This window comes from Hordeum vulgare, chromosome 5H, assembly GCF_904849725.1.
Source record: "Hordeum vulgare subsp. vulgare chromosome 5H, MorexV3_pseudomolecules_assembly, whole genome shotgun sequence".
Taxonomy (NCBI): domain Eukaryota; kingdom Viridiplantae; phylum Streptophyta; class Magnoliopsida; order Poales; family Poaceae; genus Hordeum; species Hordeum vulgare.
In genome coordinates, this window is record NC_058522.1 from 272401506 (window position 1) to 272427345 (window position 25840).

The window sequence follows — 25840 nt, forward strand, 5'->3', positions numbered from 1 at the left end:
CATTAGTTCTCAACATGTCAAAAATCTACCACCTATCGAAGAGATCCATGGTCTCGATAACCCAATACAGGTAGTAGAGGTAAATTCTCTTTGTAGATTCGATGAGAGTGATATTCCTTTTGATAAACCTGCTAGCTTATGCCTGGATGAATTTGATAACTTTGTTGCCAATCAACAAAGTTTCAGTGATTATGTTAGCAGACAATTGGAACAGAATGCTCGTATGCTTAGTCATTTAAGTGCTTCTGTGGGCAGAAATGTCAATGATCTTAAGCTTTTGAGTAAACATACCTCTATGGTTACTACTCAAGTAGAACAAGTACTTAAGGCTCAAAATGACTTGCTAAATGAGTTGAATGACAATTCTGTCAGAGTCGTCACTAGAGGCGGTAGAATGACCCAGGAACCTTTGTATCCTAAAGGTCACCCTAAGAGAATTGAACAAGATTCTCAAGGAGTTAGCACTGATGCACCTAGTCATCCTAGGAAGAAGAAGAAAGATGATAGGAACCTGCACGCACCTGAGAGTCCAAACGATGTCTCTGTTTCTGATGCCGAAACACAATATGGTGATGAACGTGAGCCTAATGATAATATCGATAGTGGTGTTCATGAAGATGCTCAACCTAGCGACGATAAGGATGTGGAGATTGAACCAGTTTATCTTGCTAACCCACAGCCTAAGAATAAGAGATAGGATAAGAATGACTTCGTTGCTAGGAAGCATGGTAAAGAAAGGGAACCATGGGTTCAGAAACCGATGCCCTTTCCTCCCAAACCATCCAAGAAAAAGGATGATGAGGATTTTGAGCGATTTGTTGAAATGATTAGACCTGTCTTTCTACAAATGCGTTTAACAGATATGCTCAAAATGTCTCCGTATGCTAAGTACATGAAGGATATTGTGACTAATAAGAGGAGGATACCTGAGGTTGAGATTTCCACCATGCTCGCTAATTATACCTTCAAGGTTGGAACTCCTAAGAAACTAGGTGATCCCGGAGTGCCCACTATACCTTGCTCCATTAAAGGAAACTATGTAAGAACTGCTTTATGCGACCTTGGAGCCGGTGTTAGTGTTATGCCTCTCGCTCTTTATCGTAGACTTGAATTGGAGAAGTTAACACCCACTGAAATCTCTCTGCAAATGGCCGACAAATCAACTGCTTTCCCTATCGGCATTAGCGAGGATGTTCCTATTGTGGTTGCTAACGTTACTATCTTAACGGACTTTGTTATTCTGGATATTCCCGAGGATGATGCCATGGCGGTCATCCTTGGAAGACCCTTTTTAAACACTGCAGGGGCTGTTATAGATTGCAACAAAGGCAATGTCACTTTCCATGTTAACAGTAATGAGCATACGGTGCACTTTCCGAAGAAACAATATCGAGTACATTGCATCAATGCTATCGAAAAACGTCATCGATTCTTATTGCGATCTTTGAATGCCCTATACCTACTGCCAAGATGAAGTATGATTTGATTGTTGGGGATATGCACATCCCCATTGAGGTAACCTAGTGACTATTTGAAAATTCTCCGTTCCTTTTTTATGCGATTCAAAAAAGTTTGTCAAGGAGACTTGATCAACCTCATTGACGGATTTCTTTCGATGACCATGGGATGGATGAATCGAGGAGTCACAAACCTCTGTTCCAAGCTTTCACCTTCGGTTGCTTAGAAGAAAAATGATAGATTTAGCTTTAGTTTTCCCTGTTTTCTGCTTTTAGTGTCCCGTAGAAAAGTACCCCAAAAATAAAAGTTCTCCGAATGCCGTGAAAATAAAGTATGATTTTTTCTCGAATTTTTGAAAAATTATGAGACGCAGAGCTAGTCAGGGGGGTGCACCAGTGGGCCGCAAGCCCTGGAGGCGCGAGCACCCCCCTGGCCGCGCCTACCAGACTTGTGGGGCCCACGTGTACCCCCTCCACTCATTCTAGCTCCCATCTGCTTCTCCTACCTCCAGAAAAAATCGTTTCGCAGATCAAACCCGTGTTCTTGCTCTTCTTGCTGCGATTTTCGATCTCCTTGTGCAAAGCCCCATTCACCAAACTGTTTTGGGGAAATTGCTCCTTGGTATGTGACTCCTCCATTGGTCCAATTAGTTTTTGCTCTAGTGCCTTATACGTTGCATATTTTTGCTGCCTTGGTGACCCTGTTCTTGAGCTTTGCATGCTAATTTTAGCTGGTCCCAAGTAGTTTTGATGCGTGATATGGCCTCTAGGCACTTGTCGGAGTAGCTGCTATGAGTTTAGTTGAGCCTTGTTCACTTTTCCTTTGCGTCACTGAAAATTTCAGAAAAGGAAGATATTCAGGAGAAACTATAATGGTGGTTCCTCAAGCAAGAAGGGTCCCCGTCTCGCAATTCGGGAGCCCGATCCTTAACAACCGAGGAACGCACAGGTACAACCATGTGAATGGCCTTCTGATGAATTCATGATTGAGGTAGGTTTCAAAGACGAGTTTGATACACTTGTTCACAATGTCGGACTCGAAGAATTCATCTCCGATAAATGTGAACAGTATGTTACTCTCACTGCCTCTTTTGTTCGTAGATTCAAATTTTCAGCTGGTTGTGACACATACGTATTGTTTGATCTCTATGACAAATTGTATACCATGGATTTAGAGGATTTCAATAGAATTTGCAAGATACCTATTTGGGTTAGTCTCAATGATCCTCCTAAATCTTTGGTTAGAGTTTTTTTTCTCTAGTATAACTGTTGGCGAAACTAGAGATATTACGTAGGCTACCATGGGGAGCATTCATTTTCCTACCTTGCATTACTTTGCCCTCTTCATAGGTAGATGCATTAACGGCAAGATTGAGCATTATCACCTCTGCGCGCCCGACCTTAGTATTCTTAAGAGCGCAGTAATGGGTGATAGAAGTTTCAACATGGGAGCTATAATAGCAAGGAGGCTGAATAATAATGCTAATGAAGGGGATTTCTTTGGTGGGATCTATGCCACTCGCATAGCAAATTTTCTTGGAGTACCCATCTGCGAAGAAGATCCCCGCTCCATACAGCCTTCCTTGATCGCGCCGCTATGACACGCTATCAGTTCCTTGAGGGGGATAATGAATCCCTCCTATACTAGTTAATATTTAACCGACAACGTGTTTTCCATATTACCCTTCCTTCTCCTGCCTTCTTTGACTTTCAGGTAAAACGGAGATATTACATAACCAGAGGAGAGGCAGAGGAGTATGAGAGGGAGGCAAAGGTTGCTCGCCTCCGTGAGGCAGATATTTAGGCGGTAGCTACAGCGCTCCCGTACAACCCCCTTTATGATTTTGGGTATCGCCCGGACCATCCATGGGAGTAGACCAACTTAGGCCAAAAGCCTAAGCTTGGGGGAGTACGTGTTTCTCACCGACTTTACATCCATGCTAGTTTATTTCTTTTTCTCATTTTCTTCTCGTGTGTTTGTCTAGTTTGAGAAAACCAAAAAAGATTTTATTTTCTTCTTTTGCTTGTTGGGAGCTTTCCCGTGTAAATAGTTTTCTTTTTCTTTGGGTCAAGGTAGAAGACCATGGTTACAATGTTTAGTGGCTCTCACATGCGTATCTGTTTATCTGTCAAAGAGCCGTATTACTTTGTCTTCTCCTTTGTGTTTGCCTGCAGATTCCAGCGTAGTCCAAAGCACGAGCACTCTAATTATTGTTCACATCATTTGGTCGTGCAAGTGAAAGGCAATAATGACGATATATGATGAAGTGACTGAGCCTGGAAAAGCTGGTATGAACTCAATCTATTTTGTTTTTGTAAATATGACTAGCTCATCGTTCCTGATTCAGCTTTGTTGTGAGAGAAACATGTTTGCATTGACAACTTAGAGATCATAGTTTCTGATGCCATGCTTAATTAGCTAGGAGCTTATAATTGTTTGTCTTGGATACCAACATGAATCTTGAGATGATTATGATGTAGTATGATAGGATGGTATCCTCCTTTGAATGATTCAAGTGGCTTGACTTGGCGCATGGTCACGCATGTAGTTGAAACAAAATCAACATAGCCTCTATGATATTCATGTTCATGGTGATTTATGTCCTACTCATGCTTGCACTCAATGTTGGTTAATCTCAATGCATTTTGATGACTGTTGTCGCTCTCTAGTTGGTCGCTTCCCAGTCTTTTTCTAGCCTTCACTTGTACTAAGCGGGAATACTGCTTGTGCATCCACTTCCATAAACCCAAAGTTGTTCCATATGAGTCCACCATACCTACCTATATGCGGTATCTACCTGCCGTTCCAAGTAAATTTGCATGTGCCACTCTCTAAACCTTCAAGAAATAATTTGTTTTGCATGCCCGAACCGCTCATGTGGTGACAAGGGGCGATTAGTATCTTCCATGCTAGGCGTGTTATCCTCGATATGTGTTTATTCACTATCATTCACGAGAAAGGGGTCGGTAATTGGAATGCCCAGTTCCATGCTCAGATCGAAAAGATAATTGCAAACAAAACTCCCCCTGGATTGTTGTTGGTATGGACGGCACCCGAGTATTCGTCTAGTCATGGAGTGTGATTGATCGGTGGTGGGGGAGTCAAAACTTTACTTTTTTGTTTGGGAACCGCCTATAGCATGTGTAGTGTGGAAGATGGTGAAAACTCTTGGTCATTGTGTTGAGAATGAAAGCATGCCACCCAAAATTATTATCTCTGTTTTCAAAGCTTGAGCTCTGGCACCTCTGCAAATCAATGCTTCCCTCTGCGAAGGGCGTATCCATTTATGTTTCTGTTGAGTCATCCTCTTCTTATAAAAGCACCAATTAGAGAGCACCTATGTCATTTCTATGCTTTCCTTTTAAGAGTGATTGAGTATGACTGTGACTGGATCTTCTTTGCCATGAATTACAATGTTTAGTCAGCCCTTGGTCTTTGAAGGTGCTCTGCATTTATGTTTTGCGGTCTCAGAAAGAGCTAGCGAGATACCATCTGTTCACACTACTTCATAATTGTTTTGATTGAAGTTTTGACGTTTGAAACTTATCATTATTGCTCGCTAGGTTATTATGCCATTGATATGAGTTTACCATGAGACCTAGATGTCATTTGCTTATGTGCTTTGCTTGTGATCTTGCTGAAAATCTGGATATGAGTTAGGCATAGTTGCAACAACAAGATCAAACAGAGTTCATAAAAGTTTTTCTTTTCTCTCTTTCAGTTTGTCAACTGAATTGCTTGAGGACAAGCAAGGTTTTAATCTTGGGGGAGTTGATACGTCTTTGTCGTATCTACTTTTCGAAACTCTTTTGCCCTTGTTTTGGACTCTAATTTGAATGATTTGAATGGAACTAACCCAGACTAACGTTGTTTTCAGCAGAATTGCCATGGTGTTATTTTTGCGCAGAAATAAAACTCCTCAGAATGACCTGGAAATTTACGGGGATTTTTTGTGGAATATATAAAAATACAGGCACAAGAATCAAATGAAGAAGTGGAGCATGGAGCCCACAAGCCCACCAGATGCGGGGCCCCTGGCCGCGCCTAGCAGGCTTGTGGGGCCCACGTTGCTCCACCACCTCCAATCCCAGCTCCATTTAGTCCCTTTCGTCCGGAAAAAATCAAGGAGAAGAGTTCATCGCGTTTTATGATATGGAGGCACCGCCACCTCCTGTTCTTCCTCTAGAGGGCAGATCTGGATTCCGTTCTGGGCTCCGGAGAGGGGAGATCATCGCCATCGTCATCACCAACCTTCCTTCATCGCCAATTCCATGATGCTCTTCACCGTTCGTGAGTAATCTCATCGTAGGCTTGCTGGACGGTGATGGGTTGGATGAGATCTATCATGTAATCGAGTTAGTTTGGACGGGGATTGATCCCTAGTATCCACTATGTTCTAACATTGATGTTGCTACTACTTTGCCATGCTTAATGCTTGTCACTAGGGCCCGAGTGCCATGATTTCAGATCTGAACCTATTATGTTGCCGGCAAAATATGTGTGTTCTTGATCCTATCTTTCAAGTTGTAGTCACCTACTATGTGTTATGACCTGGCAACCCCGGAGTGACAATAGCCGGAACCACTCCCGGAGATGACCATAGTATGAGGAGTTCATGTATTCACCAAGTGTTAATGCGTTGGTCCGGTTCTTTATTAAAAGGAGAACCTTAATATCCCGTAGTTTCCATTAGGCCCCCGCTGCCACGGGAGGGATGGACAATAGATGTCATGCAAGTTCTTTTCCCTAAGCACGTATGACTACATACGAAATACATGCCTACATTACATTGACGAACTGGAGCTAGTTACATATCTCTCCGTGTTATAACTGTTGCATGATGAATAGCATCCAACATAATCATCCATCACCGATCCAATGCCTACGAGTTTTTCCTACTGGTCCTTGCTACGTTACTGTGTCGCTACTGTTGTCACTGCTGCTACTGTTACTCTGCTGCTACTTCGGTCACTTTGCTGCTACTGGTTACTGTTGCTATCATACTACTTTGCTACTGATACTTTTCTGCATATACTAAATCTTTCAGGTGTGGTTGAATTGACAACTCAACTGCTAATACTTCAGAATATTCTTTGTCTTCCCCTTGTGCCGAATCAATAAATTTGGGTTGAATACTCTACCCTCGAAAATTGGTGCGATCCCCTATACTTGTGGGTTATCAAACACCATTGCATATCTGTCTGCATTTATCACACTGTGCCAGTGTTTCCTGGGATGTCCTCCTCACTGGGGGTTGTTCAAGCACATATTCTCTGTGCGATCCCAGACAGTAAAGAAAGTGAACCCGAGTGACAGTAGGACCAATGTTATCCAATTATGTGGCGGTTTAGGGCTCCAAAAGAGGGGTAGGAGTACTTATCCCCAAATCACCCTTCCTGGATCGGTTCGGAATTGGCAGCCGACATGGTTCTATTGCAATGATGTTACGTCTCCGAACATGTCGACTGGCCTTCTTCCTTTCACCTTGGATCGCCCAACTTCCCCTAGGTCGATAAATGTATTCGAAGATGAGAAGGCTCAAGTGGAGATGTTGGTAGCTGAGGTGATCAACTTGGTCCGGAGTGGAGTGATGGGAATCGATCTTCTTGAGACATTCCTTGGCCAGCGCATTCAACCCCTTCAGGCGAGGGACCACGCCATGTTGCACTACTCTGGCCCTCGAATTCCACTTGGTCGCATCCTGAGGAAGTTTCGGAAGAAACTATGGCCCGGTGGATCAAGAGCATCACGAGACCTTGTGATAATCCCATAGGATCCAAGCGAGTTGCACCTTATTTTGCTAAGAATAAACCACGGAAACTGGTATGTTGTGCCCTTTCCGATTGTTTTCACGACTCTGTCGAGTGACTGAATATTTGACCGGCTGGTTTTGCTACATTTATTCCTTCTAGGAGTGGATGAACTTGCATTCTCCTGTATGCAACGGGGAGCAGTTCGACATTGGAGGGGAGAGTGAAGGCGATAGTGTCGACAGCGATTACGCTCACGATAGCGAGGAGACTAAAGATGACCCGGAAGACAGTGAAGAAAAAAATCAGTCTCCTCCATGACCGGAACCACGGTCCAAGCAACGCCACGACCCAACGGTTGCCCCGAGTAAGACCTTAGCATCCAGCAGGAGGAACGTGAAGCGCGACACGGCTGTTGCGACTGATTGTGCGGAGAAGGCTGCCAAACAGCCCAAGCGTGATGCGCCCAAGCCTCGAAAGACTCTGCCCCATATGATGATTGTCGTGCCAGTTGCTTCAGTGTGAGTATTCGTCTCTTTTGTTTTGTCATTGTGACTTTCTGGGTTTCTGACGATCGAGTGTAATTTTCTTGTCAGGTATGCTACCTCGGTGACGATGCCTGTCCAGGCCGAAGAAGACCACATCGACTTCGACGTCGTGGATCTGCGTGCTCCTCAACTAGGTATGATAAGTATTTACTTTATTCTGTTTTCTGGATTGGATCTGTCGACTGATCTAACCACCAATGTCGATTGATAGGCTCAGACGTCATTCTCTTGGATGATGAACAAAAGCCCTAGCGTACAGCTGCGGAACAGACTCAAGCCATGCCTGCAACGACTGTGTCGAGTGTTCTTTCGGCCAGTTCGACTGCTATGGTTATAGCTCCTCCAACTGGTTTGACTATTGTGACAACTGTGCCGACTGTGCCTCCTCCGGTAACTCGCGTTACCACTGTTGCGATACCGACCTCTTTGTTGCTTGCATATTCTATGCAACATGTCGCAGAGGATCAGACTGGAGCCGCGAAAGAGGCTATGATCCAAGATGGACTAATGATGCAGCGGACTAAGGAGGCGTTTGAGGCTAGTAAGTTGGCATATGATGCTAGCTCGGTGCTACAAGCGAACATCCGAGTAAGTGCAATTGTAAGTTAATTTCCGATTGAATCTTGCCAATCTTGCTTGCGGATTGAATCTTGCCAATCTTGCTTTCTACACCCACTAGGGGTACGATGTATGGTAGTTTGTCTTTATTCCTGTGGGGGCACGCTGAGTGAACCCACTGGTGTAATCCCCGAGACCGTTGTCGAATGCTTGCATCAGTAGGGGTCTGATTTGAAGAGTTATGCTCCTTTTTTACTCGGCCAGACCGGACATGGTCGGGTATCTTTGTATCAAGTGGGGGCATGCTCAGTGCACCCACTGGCAGTAGTCCCCGAGACCGTTGTCGAATGCTTACCTCGACAGGGGTCTATTTGGAGAACACTTTGTGTTTCTTTTTGGTTACTCGGCCAGGACGGACCTGGTCGAGTGGTTTCATATCTAGTGGGAGCACGCTAAGTGCACCCACTGGGTGTAGTCCCCGAGACTAATGTCAATCATTTACGAAGGGCATTAGTCTTAAGAAGTTGGGTGGGTGCGGCGGGCCGCTAGTTGGTTGAATGAACTTTATTTCTCCACTCGGAAGTAGGAAAATACTAGCGTCAACTGAACTGTATTTCTCCACTCAGAAGTAGAAAAATACTATCATCAACTGAATTATTCCCTCGATGTTTTTAGAAGGCTTGTGAGATTGGGTCTAAGTACACCAAGGTAGAATCAGAAAAGAACCAGCTGCAGCTGGATTATGATGCTTTGAAGAAGACACTTGAAGACAAGGACAAAGTCCTTGCAGAGCTTAAGGAAAAGTCTGAAGCTGCTGAGAAGAAGCTCTCGGATGTTGGTAAGTTGGTAGATGAAAACACAAAATTGAAGAAAGAAAGACTTGAATGTGGAAAAAAGGTTGATTCCATGGAGAAGAGGGGAAACGTCGTGGAAAAGTTTGTGAAGATCTTTCTGACCAAGATGCTTGCGATACTTATTAGTATGTTTCCTTCACCGAATGAATTGTGACTGATTCTTCATTTTTCCTTTCACATCGATTTCTGCCCGGACTTCAAGAAGGTGACTTTCGAGGTGGAGCCGCATATGGATCCCATCAAGACGCCTGTTACAGACGCTATGACCGTAGACATGTTTCGCCTCAACTTTAGCCTCCTGAAGGTTTAGGGGTATATTGCTCGGCTACGAGCTGCTCTGGGGAGAATTGACAAGGAGTTGTGGCTTGAAGACACTTTCCAGATTGATCTAGAAGCTGTGATGAGCCGCCTGGGTCAGATTCCCGAAGGGTGCAGGCGTGGAAGAAGTCTTCTGCGTGGAAGAAGTTGAAGGCACTCTAGGTGGCGAACACGAAGAAGCTCCAGTTTGAATATTTTATGGAGACCTTCATCAGCACAGCGACTCGCATTACTGATGGAATCGGCCTTGATACCTTCATCGAGCCTGCAAGTCCCCGGGAGCCTTGAAATGAAACCACGGTCACAACCAAAACTTTAATTTGCCTCGGTATGCCGAGTGTTTATGTATCGTTAAAACTTCGTCCGGGTGTGGAACCCGAGTACTTTCCGTCTGCATGGATGACTTTGGTCCTGCTGAATTCCTTTGAATTTATCTGCATTTGAGATTTGCTTGATTTCTGAATTTAACGAGTGAATAGGTTGCTATTCATTTGGAAAAGTTTTTTAACTTAGGCGATTTACTCGCGGCTAAGCCCCCGGGTGAAAGGATTTCCTTTTGCTCGGAGTTTACGTTCTACTTAGCTGAAGACTGGTTCGGAGGTAAGCATCCAAGTGAGTACGTTGTTATTCACTCGGAAGGGTTTTTTCACTTAGGCGAAACATGTTCGCACCTAAGTCCCCGAGTGAGAGGATTTCTCTTCACTCGGAGTACATTTTGTACTTAGGCGAAAACTGGTTCGCAGCTAAGCATCCAAGTGAATAGTTTGTTTTTCACTCGGAAGGGTTTTTTAACTTAGGTGAAGCATGTTCGCAGCTATGCCCGCGAGTGAGAGGATTGCTCTTTACAGGGAGTAAGTTTTGTACTTAGGACAAAATTGCTTCGCAGCTAAGCATCCGAGTGAATAGTTTGTTATTCACTCGGAAGGGTTTTTTAACTTAGGCGAAGCATGTTCGCAGCTAAGCCCCGGAGTGAGAGGATTGCTCTTCACTCTAAGTATGTTTTGTACTTAGGTGAAAATTGGTTCGCAGCTGAGCATCCAAGTAAATAGTTTTTTATTCACTCGGAAGGGTTTTTTTAACTTAGGTGAAGCATGTTCGCAGGTAAGCCCCCGAGTGAAAGGATTGCTCTTCACTCGGAGTATGTTTTGTACTTAGGCAAAACTTGGTTTGTAGCTAAGCATCCGAGTGAATAGTTTGTTATTCACTCGGAAGGGTTTTTTTAACTTAGGCGAAGCATGTTCGCAGCTAAGCCCCCGAGTGAGAGGATTGCTCATTACTTGGAGTACGTTTTGAACTTAGGTGAAAGCTAGTTCGCAACTAAGCATCCGAGTGAATAGTTTGTTATTCACTCGGAAGGTTTTTTTACTTAGGCGAAGCATGTTCGCAGCTAAGCCCCCGAGTGAGAGGATTGCTCTTTGCACGGAGTACGATTTGTACTTAGGCGAAAACTGGTTCGCAGCTAAGCATCTGAGTGAATAGTTTGTTATTCACTTGGAACGCTTTTTTAACTTAGGCGAAGCATGTTCGCAGCTAAGCCCCCTAGTGAGGGGATTGCTCTTCACTGGGAGTACGTTTTCTACTTAGGCGAAAACTGGTTCGCAACTAAGCATCCGAGTGAATAGTTTGTTATTCACTCGGAAGGGTTTTTTAACTTAGGCGAAACATGTTCGCAGCTAAGCCCCTGAGTGAGAGGATTGCTCTTCACTCGGAGAATGTTTTGGGTGAGAAACTGCTCGATCAAAATCGACACAAATTTAAGAAGTTATAACTTTGACAAGCAACCTTTTTTAGTAACCTCTCTTATTACATCAATCCGATCGGCTGTCAAGCGTAAAAACGTCAAAGCATGTTTGCATTCCAAGCTTAGGGTTCGTCAACTCTCTTCTTGAGGTTGTAGAGATGATATGCTCCGTTGTTCAGTACCTTGGTGACGACGAATGGTCCCTCCCAGATAGGGGCTAACTTGTGAGGTCTTTGTTGATCCACTCGGAGCACCAAATTGCCTTCGTGGAACGCCCGACTCCTCACATGCCTCGCATGGAAGCGACGAAGAACCTGTTGATATGCAGTCGACCGAATTAAGGCCATCTTGCGCTCTTCCTCCAAGAGATCCACTCCATCTTGCCGCGCATGTTCAACTTCAGCTTCTGAGTACAAGTCCACACGATGGGAGTTGTGAAGTATATCACTCGGCAGGACAACTTCACCTCCATGCACGAGGAAGAAGGGTGCGCGTCCAGTCGACCGGTTAGGGGTTGTTCTCAAGCCCCATAAGACAGACGTCAATTCAGCTATCCAGGCTCCAGCTGCATGTTCCAGGTCCCGCATGACTCGTGGTTTCAGCCCTTGAACGATAAGGCCATTTGCCCGCTCAGCTTGTCCATTGGTTTGGTGTGTGCGACTGACGCATAATCCACCTGAGTGCCTTGAGCAGAGCATAAGCGCCTGAACTCTTCTGAATTTAAGTTGGAGCCATTGTCTGTTATGATACTATGAGGAACTCCGTACAAAAAATGTTATGCCTCTCATGAACTTGATGGCGGTGCGTGAGTCCAACTTCTTTATTGGCTTGGCTTCAGTCCATTTAGTAAACTTGTCGACTGCAACAAGCAAGTGTGTGAATCCACTCTGGCCTGTTCGGAAAGGGCCGACCATATCCAGACCCCAAACAGCAAGTGGCCATATGAGTGGAATGGTCTTCAAGGTAGACGCATGCTTGTGGGACATATTGAATAGAATTGGCAACCTTCACAGTGATCAACCATATCTTTGGCCATTTCATGGACACGTGGCCAGAAGAACCCAACTCGGTATGCTTTGGCAACAATGGTCCGAGAGGACACATGATGACCACAGGTTCCCGAGTGGATTTCTTCCGGGATGAGTAGGGCCTCCTCACGGGAGATGCACCGTTGAGCTACGCTGGTAATACTTTCTCTGTACAGTTGATCACCCATCATAGTAAAAGCTTCTGACCTTCGGACAATTTTCTTGGCTTCGGCTTCATCTTTAGGGAGTTCTCTTCTCAGGATGTATGCGATGTATGGTACTGTCAACTCGAGTGTGATTACCAAGATTTCCATAACTAGATCAACCACTGCTGGGACGTCAATCTTAGTCGGATTGGAGGTGCTCACTAGTTGTGGGGGCTCTTTAGTGAAAGGATCCTCTTGCACTGAAGGAGTATGCAAATGCTCCAAGAACACATTCATGGGGATAGGTTTCCGAGTGGATCCAATCTTGGCCAATTCATTAGCTGCTTGGTTTTTCAGTGAGGGAACATGGTGGAGCTCCAGACCTTCAAACTTCTTTTCAAGTTTCCTTACTATATTGCAGTATACATTCATGGTGGGGTTCCTGATATCCCATTCTTTCATCACCCGATTGACTACCAAATCTGAGTCGCCGTAAATCATCAGGCGTCGGACGCCGAGTGAAATGGAGATACGCAGCCGGTAGAGGAGAGCTTCATACTCAGCCTCATTGTTGGAGGAATCAAAATGAATCTGGAGAACATAATTAAGCTTCTCGCCTTTTGGAGACACAAACACCACACCAGCACCGGACCCATTTAACATTTCTGAGCTGGCTGTTGTTGTTCCACCCACACGACCATAAAATCAGCAAGGGCCTGAGACTTGATGGCTTTCTTTGCCTCAAATTTGTTGTCCAAATATAGCAGCTACCGGCTAGGTGGAAAGCAGGGCTTTGAGCTCTACAAACGCTGCTTCTGCTTCGTCATTCCACTCGAACACATCTCAGTTTTTCATCAGTCGGTATAAAGGAAGTGCCTTCTCACCGAGACGAGAGATGAACCGACTCAATGCTGCCAGACAGCGTGTGAGCTTCTATACATCATGCACCCACACAGGGCTTTGCATCCCGACAATGGCGCCGATCTTCTCGGGGTTAACGTCAATTCGTCGTTCAGAAATGAGGAAACCGAGTAACTTGCCGCCACGGACTCCGAAAGTGCACTTAGCTGGATTTAGCTTGATTTCATACTTCCTCAAAATAACGAATGTCTCTGCTAGGTCAGCCAACAGGTCGGAACCTTTGTGTGACTTGACCACAATATCATTCATGTATGCTTCAACTTTCCGACTGATCTGGTCGAGCATGCACTTCTGTATCATACGCATGACAGTTGCACCGGCATTTTATAGACCAAAAGGCTTGGTGATATAACAGAAACACCCTAAAGGGGTGATGAAGACCGTTTTTATTTCGTGTGGACCAAACAGACGGATCTGATGGTAGCCAGAATAAGCATCAAGAAAAGATAAACGCTGACACACCGCAGTTGAATCGACAATTTGATCAATGCGAGGGCGCGAGAAGTGGTCTTTCGGGCATACCTTATTAATGTTTTTGAAGTCGATACACATGCGAAGGGATTTGTCCTTCTTGGGGACCGTGATGAAATCCGCAAGCCACTCGGAGTGGTAGACCTCGCGAATGAATTTGGCCTCCAAGAGTCGTGCCAACTCTTCATCGATTGCTTTTCTCTTCTATGCCGCAGACCGTCGCAGACGCTCCTTGACAGGCCTTGCCTTCGGATCCACTCTCAAGCGATGCTCAGCCAGCTCCTTGGGTACACCCGACATGTCAGTAGGCTTCTATGCAAAGATGTCCCAGTTTTCACGGAAAAACTGGATGAGCTCGGCTTCCTATTTACTGTCGAGTGTAGTGGATATGTTGGTCGGAGCAGCATTGGGATCCGTCGGGTGGACGTTCACTTGTTTGAGCTCGCGTGCCGACTGAAAAGCGGACTTAGAAGCGGGCTTCTTGGAGCGCATCAGGTCAGTAGAGTTGGCATTCTTCTGATATTCTTCTAGTTGGACCACAACCATCTGTTGATCTGCAATTTTTGAGCCTTGTTGCAAGCACCCTTCAGCTCTCTGCCGATCGCCTGAGACAGTGATGACTCCTTTAGGTCCTGCCATCTTCATCTTCAGATACACGTAACATGGTTTGGCTATGAAACGAGCATAAGCAGGACAACCCAGAATGACACGATATTCACTCTGGAAGTCCACCACCTCGAACGTCAGCTTCTCTATGAGAAAGTTCTTATCAGAGCCGAAAACACCATCCAATGCAATCTGGCCGAGTGACTTGGCCTTCTTTCCTGGGATGTCTCCATGAAACTGCATGGTTCTCTCGCTGAGTCGGGACATTGTAATGCACATTCCCTTGAGAGTTTCTGCATACAAAATATTCAGTCCGCTTCCTCCATCCATGAGGACCTTGCGCAGCCGAACACCCTCAACAACTGGGTCGACCACCAGAGCCTATCAACCAGGGGTAGCGACAAGAGCTGGATGATCCGACTGATCAAATGTTATGGGCGTCTACAACCATTTGAGGTATGTGGGGTGGAGGGCATAGCCATATTGACTTCTCTGTTGATGACCTTCAATCGACTCCTTTCTCAACGTCAGCAAAAATAATGAGGGTTGCTTGAACCTTTGGGAAATCATCTTTCTCTTCATCATTATTCTTCTCACGATCTTTTTCACTCGACCAATCCTCTTTAAATTGTTGGATCAACAGTCTGCACTGACGGGTGGTGTACTTAGGCAATATCAGGTTGTCGTCTTCATCTTTCTTCGTGTGAAGTACACACGGCTGATCCAGAACATCCGACTAACACTTGGAATTCTTGGGGGGAAACTATTCTTTGGACTTTCCCTTCTATTTTCCTTGTTCCTCCAGGGCGGCTGCTTCGGCTGGAGTGGAACCACCAGCCTTGCGCTTCTGCTTCCGATGGGAATTGCCGCCAGCATCGTTGTCGACTGCTTTCCCTTTACCGATGCGGATGCAGTCTTCCTTTTCGTCGTTGGCGTATCGGGCAACAATATCCATCATCTTACTCATGGACATATCGCCTGTATGGCCAAACTTCGAGTATAGCTCTCTGTATCTGACGCCAGCCTTGAAAGCACAGACTGCCTGGTGCTCAGAAACATTCTCCACCGTGTGATGAAGGGTGGTCCACCGCTGAATGTAATCTCTCAATGACTCGTTTGACTTCTGCACACAAAGCTTTAGCTTGGATAGACCGGCTGGACGCTTGCATGTGCCTTCGAATGTCTTGATAAACACTCGAGCGAGATCCTCCCAACAGTAGATGCTAGAAGGAGCCAACTGATTCAGCCATGCCCTGGCCGAACCATCCAACATCAGAGTCAAGTGCTTCATGGTGACGCTGTCATTTCCTCCGCCAATCTGCACAGCCACTCGGTAGTCATCAAGCCATGTTTCAGGCTTGCATTCTCTTGTGTACTTGCTGATTCCAGCCACCAACCTGAAGTTGGGGGAATATCAACAGAATGGATTGCTCTGCTCAAGCACCCGGGACCAGAAACTGCAGTAGCACTTCCACTCGGATGATCTCTGTTGAAACCATCTCTGTGAGCTCTGCCCCGGTCGATCCTTCTCTGCGTGAGTACATTTCTCGCATCAAATCCTGAATTCCGCTCATCACCGAACGGGTGCCGGTCATCATAGTGTCGGGACACATACGTGCCGCTCCGTGGAGGAGAATGCACTTGACGGCGGTCATCACGGTGATAACGAGGAGGGAACTGGTTCTGTCCCTGGTCTCTGTGTTGATTCTCTCGGTAACCCCGTCTCTGCGACGCTGGGGCGAGCCTGGACTATAAACTGAACGGAATGTATCCTCTGTGGGTGAATTGTTGTGTGCCCTATTGAGCGACTGTGATACAGCTGAATTTTGTTGCTGCGCTGCTTGAAGCAAAGTGTGAATCTGCTCTAAGCCTCTACCAGCCTCTGAATCTGATAGCTAAATAGAATCTGCTATCATAGTCGCAACTGCAACTTAAGTACTGGAGTATGATATACCTCAATGTTGTCATGTCGACCACTCGAGAAGAGTTGTCGGTGACGTCGACTGGAAGTTGGAGGACGACTACGACCGTGTCCAGTCGACGGTTCGTCGAACTCGTGTTCGCCGCGACCGAACCCGGGTGAGCTCTCCGCAGAACCCGCCATGAAAACCTCCGCTGCTGGATTGTAGCTCTCGCACTCGGAAGGAACATCAGACTGATCTAATGTCGAGTGGATCGGGTCCCGAAGAGGTACAACATGCTCGGTGGCGGCGACCTGAGGAGTCGACGGAGATGACGCCTGGCAAGCCACCGCATGCTTCACCCGTCGCTGGAGTCGTGAGCGACCGGATCGCTTGTGACGATGAACAGCAGAGTGAACGGTCGACAACCGAGTCAACGGCTGCCGAAGGAGTACGCCGAAGGAGCTTGCACGGAAGTGCGTCGCTCCACGGATCGGGAGCGCCTCGATATCGAGTGGCGCTTCCTGAAACCATGTCGAGTCATCGGCTACAAAGATGAGTGCGCCGAAACGGATCTTGCCACCCATGACTGAATCACAGTCGAAAGACATGACGGTGAGTGAAAAATGCAAACTTGCCGGAAGTCGCTTAGACGCCTGACCCACGGTGGGCGCCAACTGTCGTGGGAATAAACCTGACAGTAGAGGTGTAGGGTACAAATGGAGAGGGCAGAGTCCTAGCTACGACAAGCTTGTACACAGGATGTATGAGTTCATGCCCCTCTCTTAGAGGTAATAGCCCTACGTCTCAGTGCTTGGGAGCTCTTGCAATGTGGAATGTGTGTTACAGGGGGTGCGAACTCTTGTGCAAGAGGGGAGGGGTGGCTTATATAGAGTGTGCTACCCCTCATCAAGACCTCGACATTTAAGGTCTCGATCAATATGGTTTAAAGGTGTACGTTATTGATAACGTATGTATGTAATTAATGATATTCATGACCATTAGCTGAGTGTACGCCCGTTGGCCTCCCTGAAGGTGGTTTTTGGTCTTCTCTGTCGACTGGAACCTTCCGAGTGAAAGTTGGTTGTCAAGTGAAGATGAATATCTTCCGAGTGACTTTTTAGGTGCCATGGCCATCCAGTCAGAATCTTCTTTGTGACCCTCCAGCTAATAATGAGGTACCCTTAGGTAGGACACGTAGGTCAGACCTATGACTCTACCCTAGGTACATATCCTGATCATGCATGCTGAGATTCGTCAGACACCATTTTTCATCATGCATTTCAAATTCCTCATACTATATGTGAAATGCATGCATGAATTACAAGATAAAGTGGGAGATCTCCATGATATAAATCATGAATGTGCAATTGCCGTTCAAAGCAAATTCCTCAAAACATGCACATCTTCAAGGGGAGTTTCTCTGTATCTTGTCTTCAAATTCCTCAAACTTAGTTCTTACATTTCATATTATTATCCCCGTTGAAAACTTAACCTATTTGTCATCAACCACCAAAAGAGGGAGATTGTAAGTGCATCTAGTGCCCCTTAGTGATTTTGGTGGTTTGAAGACTTATAGGTTAAGAGACTGATATGTTTTTAAGTGTACATAGGCTCTATAAGTCGCCGAGGAGTTTGAGTTATTCAATGAATATCGACCCCTAAAAATGTATGTCTTCGGTTGAAGAATTTGGTCATTCCTTGAAGACTTTAATCGCGAAGAAAATGCGAAGAAAATGATATTCCTCATGAAGATATTGTAGATAAGAAATTTGGTGTGTCCCGAAGAAAATACTCTGAAGACTTTGAAGCTTGAAGATTTACTCTTTCTGTTTCATTTTCTTCATACTTGAGTCATAGGAACACCGTACTCTTAAAGGGGGTCGAGGTAAAACTATGGAACGAATTTCCTCATGATGCTCAACCCAAACCTACATCTACCAAATCCTCAAAGTGAGGAACATGAGAGACATGAGGACTTTCACAGTCGAAAGTTTCGACCGCTGTCGTGCCACGCGCCACCTGTCACATATCTTATCCACCCAACGGTCATATCATTAAGGGCATTTATGTCAAATCATGTCGGAATGCTCCGAGGCTATAAATAGCCAGCCCCCACAACCACTAGCTGGTTGGCTGTTCCGAGAGAAACCGACACTTGTCATTTAGAGCAACCAAAAATCCTCAAAGCCTATGAGCGAAAATCATCAACTGAGAAAATACCCTAAACACCCAAACCCAAACCAAAACCCAAGTGATTGAGCATCACCGAAGAAGTTATTCCTATGTAGAACCGACGCTTGTTACCTTTGAGGACTGTGCATCCTCCAGACGGCTAGGCGTCATGGTCTAGAGCATCCAGCAATCAATTCTGGATCGCCCGGTGACCGAGTTTGTGAGGGTTTGGAAGTCTACCCTGAAGACTTACCACGAGTGTTGGGCGAGGACTGTGTGTCCTTAGCTCAAGGAGAATACGGTAAGGAAGGTGTGTCCCGGGACTGTGTGTCCTTTGGTTTCAATACCAAGCCGCTCCAAATCAGACGTACAACTGTCACAATTGTTGGAACTGGGTCATCAACAACTGTCTTTATCGAGCTACTGGTTCTATTTCTTCAACTCTCTCATTTCCGCAATTGCATGTTGAAGACTTTCATCTGTACTGTTTGAAGAATTTGACTGAAGACTTTCTCCCAATTCCTCACCTCAAATTCTTCACTTGAATTATTCTTCAACTGCTTATCCTATACTCGTTACCTACGCAAACCGATTCTCTTAATTCATGCTGAGTACTTTGTTGTGGATGTTTTTGCACTCCTGACTAAGTACTATTTCCGCTGCACTCAGTTCATTATTAAGGACTTTCCTCACTAGGAAGTGATGAAATTGTAAAAATTGCCTATCCACCCCCTTTGTTCGATATAACGCACTTTCACATCCCCTTTTTATCTTTCTCCCTTCGCAATGAACGCATGCGCAGAGATTTCAAAGGCCATCGCAGGGTGCCCAATTACACAGCCGGTCTTGAGCTAGAGCATGGGTTGAGAGTTATGAGATCGCTATGGATATGCTTGACGTTAGCGATGCAGTATGTGCTAAGTATTTCACGATGATGTTGGAAGGACCGACGCACACGTGGTTGAAATATTTACCACCCAACTCTATCAATACTTGGGCGGAGCTGAAGGAGCGGTTCATCAAAAATTTCCGAGGGACCTGCAAGCGCCCGATGACTATCGTAGATCTGCAACACTGCATTCAGCGCGTGGATGAGTCGGCCCATCATTGGACATGGCAGGTTGCGGAGATTATTCACTCATTGGATGGCATCACGAAGGCTCAAGCCGTGTTGATCTTAGAGAAGAACTGTCACTTCCAACCTTTGGTATTGAAGCTTGGTCGGCTTAAGCGGAAGGTGGAGGATATGGGTGAATTAATGGACACCCTCACCAGATATGCCGAGTCGGATGGCACGAAGGATCCCAGCTCAGATGATGATAAACACGGTGCATTTAGGAAAGGAGATGGAACCAAGGGTCACTTTCAAGCTCATGGGCGCAATGGTTACCAGGGAGGTCAAGGAAGGAAAAGGCAACAAGATGGCATGTCACATTTCGTTGCCAATACCAACGTCGGGCCTAGGAATCAACGTCATAATACTAGCCCACGTCGAGGCTTTAGTGGGAGAAAACCGGGTAATTACGAGGAGTTGCTCAAGGGACCCTATCCTCAGCACAGTACCCCGGACACCCAGTCTAACCATTCTTGGGAAAACTGCTTCGTGATACAGGAATTTCGTATTCAAGCATCTAGGAACTACCAAGGGAGGAACGGTGATGGACATACGGGTCAGTTTGGTTCCGATGGATCACAAGGGGGCTCGTTCGGCGGGTTCCCTGGTCCTGGCCCTCATGGGCAGGGCGGTTCAAGTAATGGTGGTGGACAACTCTCTAGCCAGGGTAACCCACAGTACAACAACGAGGGTGGCTTTCAGCAGCAAAACAACCCGGGTGGTTCCCAACAACAAAACAACCAGGGTGGCTTTCAGAGTAACCCTAAGCAGTTGAACAGTGGTCAGTACCATGTTGTCACCACCAACACGTGCAAAAGGGACAAAAAAGTCAAACAAAGGGCCATCAACATGGCTGAGCCGGCGGTTCCGAGGTACCTCAATTGGTCTGAGCAGCCTATCACGTGGAGTAGAGAAGATCACCCGCCCCGGATTGATAATCCCGACGACTTAGCATTGGTGGTGGCGCCGCAAGTTGGGGGATACACCCTCTCCAAGGTCCTCATGGATGGAGGCAGCAGCATCAACATTTTATACTATGATACCTTACGGCGGATGAACTTTTCTGAGGGTGACTTGATGCCATTGACCACGGTGTTTCACGGCAGAGTCCTAGGTAAGTCGGCGTATCCGGTTGGGAGGATCAAGTTAAATGTGGCTTTTAGTACTGAGTCCATTTACAGGAGCGAGGCTCTGATGTTTCAGGTTGTCAAGTTCAAGAGTCCTTACTATGCTCTGTTCTGGCGGCCGGCTGACGCCCTGTTCATGGCCCGGCCTTGTTTTGTGTACCTCAAGCTCAAAATACCGGGTCTTAGCGGTACTATCACAGTCAATGGGGACCGAAAAATAGCACAGGATTGCGAAGAAGGAGACGCCGCTTATGCTGAGTTGGCCTGCGCTGCGGAAGAGTTGAAGTTTCACAAAGCCAACATGGACCCGGCCGACATGAGTCCGCTCAAGAAGCCCACTGTTGATTTTTAGCCGCCTCTCAAGTTCAAGTCGGCGGCTGACACCAAGCAGGTTGACTTCACTCCAGGCGACTCTTCTAAACAGTTTACTATTGGGACAGACCTAGATCCCAAATATGAAATCGCGCTCATCAAATTCATCTGTGAGAATCGAAACATCTTTGCATGAAAGCCCTCTGACATGTCAGGAGTACCGAGAGAATTCGTTGAGCACCATCTCAATGTGGGTCCTAAGATGAAGCCGGTTCGTTAGTATCTCCGTCATTTTAACGAGGATAGACGAAAAGCAATTGGGGAGGAAATCGCCCGCTGGGTTCATCATCGAATTTTTCCATCCAGAGTGGTTGGCTAACCCGGTCATGGTTCTTAAGAAGAACGTCACCTTTTATATGTGCATTGATTATACAGATCTCAACAAGCTTGTCTGAATGACCCTTTTGCTCTCCTCCGTATCGATCAAATCATTGACTCTACGACAGGTTACGAACTTTTGTGTTTTCTGGATTCTCCGGTTACCATCAGATCAAGATGGCTAAGGAGGATCAGAAGAAAACGGCCTTCATAACCCCCTTCGCTTTCTGCTATGTCTCTATGCCCTTTGGGCTTAAACCCGCGGAAAGACTTATCAGCCCTTCATTCAGAACTGTTTACACACTCAGATTAGTCGCAATGAACTCAGACCCACATGTATATATGGATAGAATGGACGTTGTGCACCTGGGACACGAAAGACCAACGTTGCGCACCCTTGTAGATAGATTTTTCCAACTTTTAATCAAGGACCCGACTATAGAGCGGCACCGCACCCGGGCGTTGCCGTGCAGCGGCTCTTATACTAATATGCATGCATGTCGGTTATTAAAAAAGGATTCAACTCGCCTCGCATGCACATGCACCTAAATATAGACATAAAGATTCTCTCCAGTGTTTGAAATTCAAAAAGTTTTATCTTTAAAACCGTTAATTCAATTGATGATATGTTTTCACCGTTGGCTTTGTCGCGACAAGATCTTCGAAACTAGATCCCATGTCGACATGTTTCGACAAACTTTTTTTCCCTTCCGTAATTGCCACATTGTTCCACTCACTTGCTATATTATTAATCACTTACTTGCCCAATAAAAATAACTTAATTGTCATATTTTTTTATGTCGTTTCGTGCAAAGATTGTCGATGCTTATATATGCAGTCCCCCAAATGTTTTAATGTGCTTGTCATTTTTATTCTACTAAGTTGTCATGTGGTCTCATAAAGCTTGTAAGTCCTTACAAAATCACATTTGCCACGTATATTTTTTGTGCTTGTCATTTTGATCCTACCTCGTCGTCATATTGTCTCATACAATTTGTGAGTCATTGTAAATATGACAAGTTGATATATTTTAAATTGGCAAACAGAACCAATGACATGCTTTTATATCATGTATAATGAAATCTGTTACAAGGCTTTTGTACGAAACAACATTAAAAAATGACAATCAAGTTATTTTTTTAAGGCAAGTAAGTGGTTAATAATATGCAAGTGGGTCAAAAAATGTGGCAATTATAAACGAAAAAAAATAGTTGACGAAATATATCGACATGGGATCTAGTTTCGAAGAACTCGTCGCGAGAAAGCCAATGATGAAAATGAATCATCGATTGAATTAACGGTTTTGTAGATGAAACTTTTTGAATTTCAAACATCAAAATGAATTCACGTTATCTCTAGCATGCAAAACTCTTTCCCCTCTCTAATCTAACGGTCCCACGCGATATGCTTAGATTAGATGGGTCAGTGTGCCCGCCGCATGACAACGCAGCCGTGTGCGCACTGTAAATTACTCCCTCCGTTCCTAAATATAAGTCTTTCTAGAGTTTTCACTAATGGACTACATACGGATGTATATAGACATACTTTAGAGTATAGATTCATTCATTTTGCTTCGTATGTAGACACCTAGTGAAATATCTTAAAAGACTTATATTTAGTTACGGAGGGAGTAGATTTTTCCTTAAATCAATACTTTTAAGTTACAGCCGGCCGTCGCACTGTCACCGGAATGTGAGCATGACCAAGAAAGCTAGGAAAGCTGCAGCGCCGAGGCCTGAGCAGCAGAGGTCAACGATGCTCTCCCGCCTCTCCTTTCGTTCCTTCCTTTCCCGCTTCCCCTCGGCGAACTCCTCGTAGAGCTGCCTCAATGCTTCCTCCGCTCCACGGCGCTGCCTCGCGCTCGCCATGGCCGTGGCGACCGCGGCCAGCCCGTCCTGCCCGTTCACGCCGCCACCCTCGGCGTCCGCCGCGCACAGGTTTATTTCCCTCACATGCCCGTGCCGATCGTCGCACATAACCGCCGCTTCCAACGCGACGCCGCCGCCGAGCACCACGGTGAACCGCACCACGGACTCGCCGGTCAGCCACCTCCTCTCGATGGACACGGGACGCCGGCTGGAGACGTTCACGGCGGCGCCGGTTGCCGGGTCGATCAGTATCCAGTTCAGCCTCAGATCGCCTGGCGTGATCGGCGACGGCGACGTGAAGCCCTCCTGGAGGAGCGCGTCGACGCGGAACGGTGACCCGAGGAACCACGCCGACGAGGCTTCCGTCTCAACGACGCGGGACATGATGCAAACGCCGTTGTGGTGCAGGTCAACGGCCGAGACGAGCCGCGCCGGGAGGGAGCTCGACACCGCGGGTGACGCGGTCGGGAACGGGAACGCGTCAGCGTAGAGAGCCCGGTAGCCGCCGTCGCCGCCGCAGCTGACGACTTGACGTAGCGACGGCCACATCTCGAGGCAGAGCGCCCGCCACGCGTCGGGGTCGTTGGCGAGCTCGCGGAATCCCGCGCTCGCGCACCCAACTGCCGCGAGGGACGCGCCGTCGAGACAGCGGAGCACGGTAACCAGGACTTCCACGGGGAGGTCCTCGATGACTGTCTCAATGCCGCCGTCGTGGTCGCACGCCGGTGAACAACCCCCCGTCATCTCCTCGACGCGAGCTCCCACCATGACCGCAGGGTCGATCGATTGCAGAGGCTGGCACGCAGTAGCGCGCGCACGTGGAACCGCAGTGCAACTTCTGATTGTCGCGCTGCGATCGACCGGCGATACCGTGACTTTTCTCAAAATCTTGTGTAGGTTGTGATGTGAGGCTCCTGCAAGTTCCTGACGCTTATTAAGATAAGATCACGTGTAGGATACTTTTGGGCTTTGATTGGGTTTGAAGCTAATAATAACTTGGTTATATATATTTGTCTGGAGGGTGAGTGATCACGGTCTGAAAGGGAAGCGACCGCCGCCGGGTCTACTCGTTCGTTCCTGTAGAACGGAGACGCCACGGTGACGCTCCGGGGCGTCTCCCCAACGCAAAGCTGACTGGAAGGTTCACGTGGCCACGATTTCGCCTCTCGCTTCAATGCGTTCGTGTGTGCACCTACATTTCACTGACGTGCGGGGCCAGGCCGTGCAGGAATGGGCATGGCTCCTTTGACCGGCGCGGCAGCGAATGGGATTACATTAGGTTGGAGGGTAACTTTCATATACTGATCTGTTCTCGTGCTTACAAATTTCAGTCGTATTATTTCACGTTCTGGTGTTCAGAGAAACGACGATTGCAGTTGCACTAGCAGGAGTGGTACGTTAAACTACGTTTATTGTGACGGGCAACAACACATGGTCCCATTTTTCTCCCACACTAATGCCCCGACCTAAACGCTCTGAATCCTTCAAAGATTGGCGTGTCTCCCTGTGCTCAACACACACGGTTTGTCGTTGATATTTGACATTGGAGGCTATCCTTTCGTGAGTGTTTGGCATGTGCGGTTTTTATTCTACACTTGTGTTATTTTAGGCCCTGTTTAGAACCACCCAGATTATATAATCCAGTTTTTATAATCTATTCTGTCTCCAAACATGACAGTTTATGGTGTAGATTATAAAAACTAGATGGATAGATTATTAAAAACTCATAATCTACTCTATACCAGCTAAAATCAGATTATGGATTGTTAATGACCCATTACCCTTGTAAAATTGGAGATAATTACATTCGTACCACCGCCACCCTCCTAATTTAAAAAAAAAACAGAGGGCAGACATGTCATTATGCAATGTAAAACATGTATTATAGTTTATATAATCTGGCCTCCAAACATGTCCACCTAGATTATTTTTATAAACCAGATTATATAATCTATTGTCACAATCCAGATTATCATAATCTATTATGGTTCCAAACAGGGCCTTAAACGATTGGACAATTGATTAATTTGTTAAATTGTTCCATTCTTTTCGCTAACAGTTGCCCGTCCGGAGTTACACAGGAGGTGAAAATAATTATAAATATTTTTCAAGAGGTGTTCGAGCCAAAGTATTTAGGCTTGCGAGTCCCTCAAGGTAAAATGAGCAAATAATTACTCCAACCCATACACGCAAGGCTAAGCAAAAGGCTAGTTGATTGGAGTGAAACGTGCATATCCATGAGACCATGACAAGTAAGGAGGTTTTAATTAAGACGGTGGCTCAAGCAATACCGATTTACATGATGAGTATTTTCAAGCTTTCCATGTCAGTGTGCGATGATCTGTCTCGATTAATTCGGCAATACTGATGGGGTGTCGAGGATGGTAAGAGGGAGATGACATGGTTCACTTGGGATAAATGATACTTTCGAAATTTATGGGCGACATGGGTTTTAGAGACATGCAAGCCTTTAAGGCTGGCCATAATGGGGATATTATAGCTAGTAATATAGTCTTGAAAGTAGTAAACATGGTGATGTGGCAAGTAATTAAAGAAGAGAGAGAGG

The 25840-nt window shown here is 46.1% G+C and overlaps 1 protein-coding gene across 1 annotated transcript; it reads right to left on the reverse strand.

Annotated features, from left to right (window-relative positions):
• Positions 1–23020: 23020 nt before the first annotated feature.
• On the reverse strand, positions 23021–24268 carry LOC123398986 (probable F-box protein At2g36090). Its single transcript, XM_045093426.1, has one exon. The coding sequence runs from the start codon at positions 24040–24042 to the stop codon at positions 23089–23091; it is 954 nt and encodes a 317-aa protein (XP_044949361.1). The 5' UTR covers positions 24043–24268; the 3' UTR covers positions 23021–23088.
• Positions 24269–25840: the final 1572 nt, after the last annotated feature.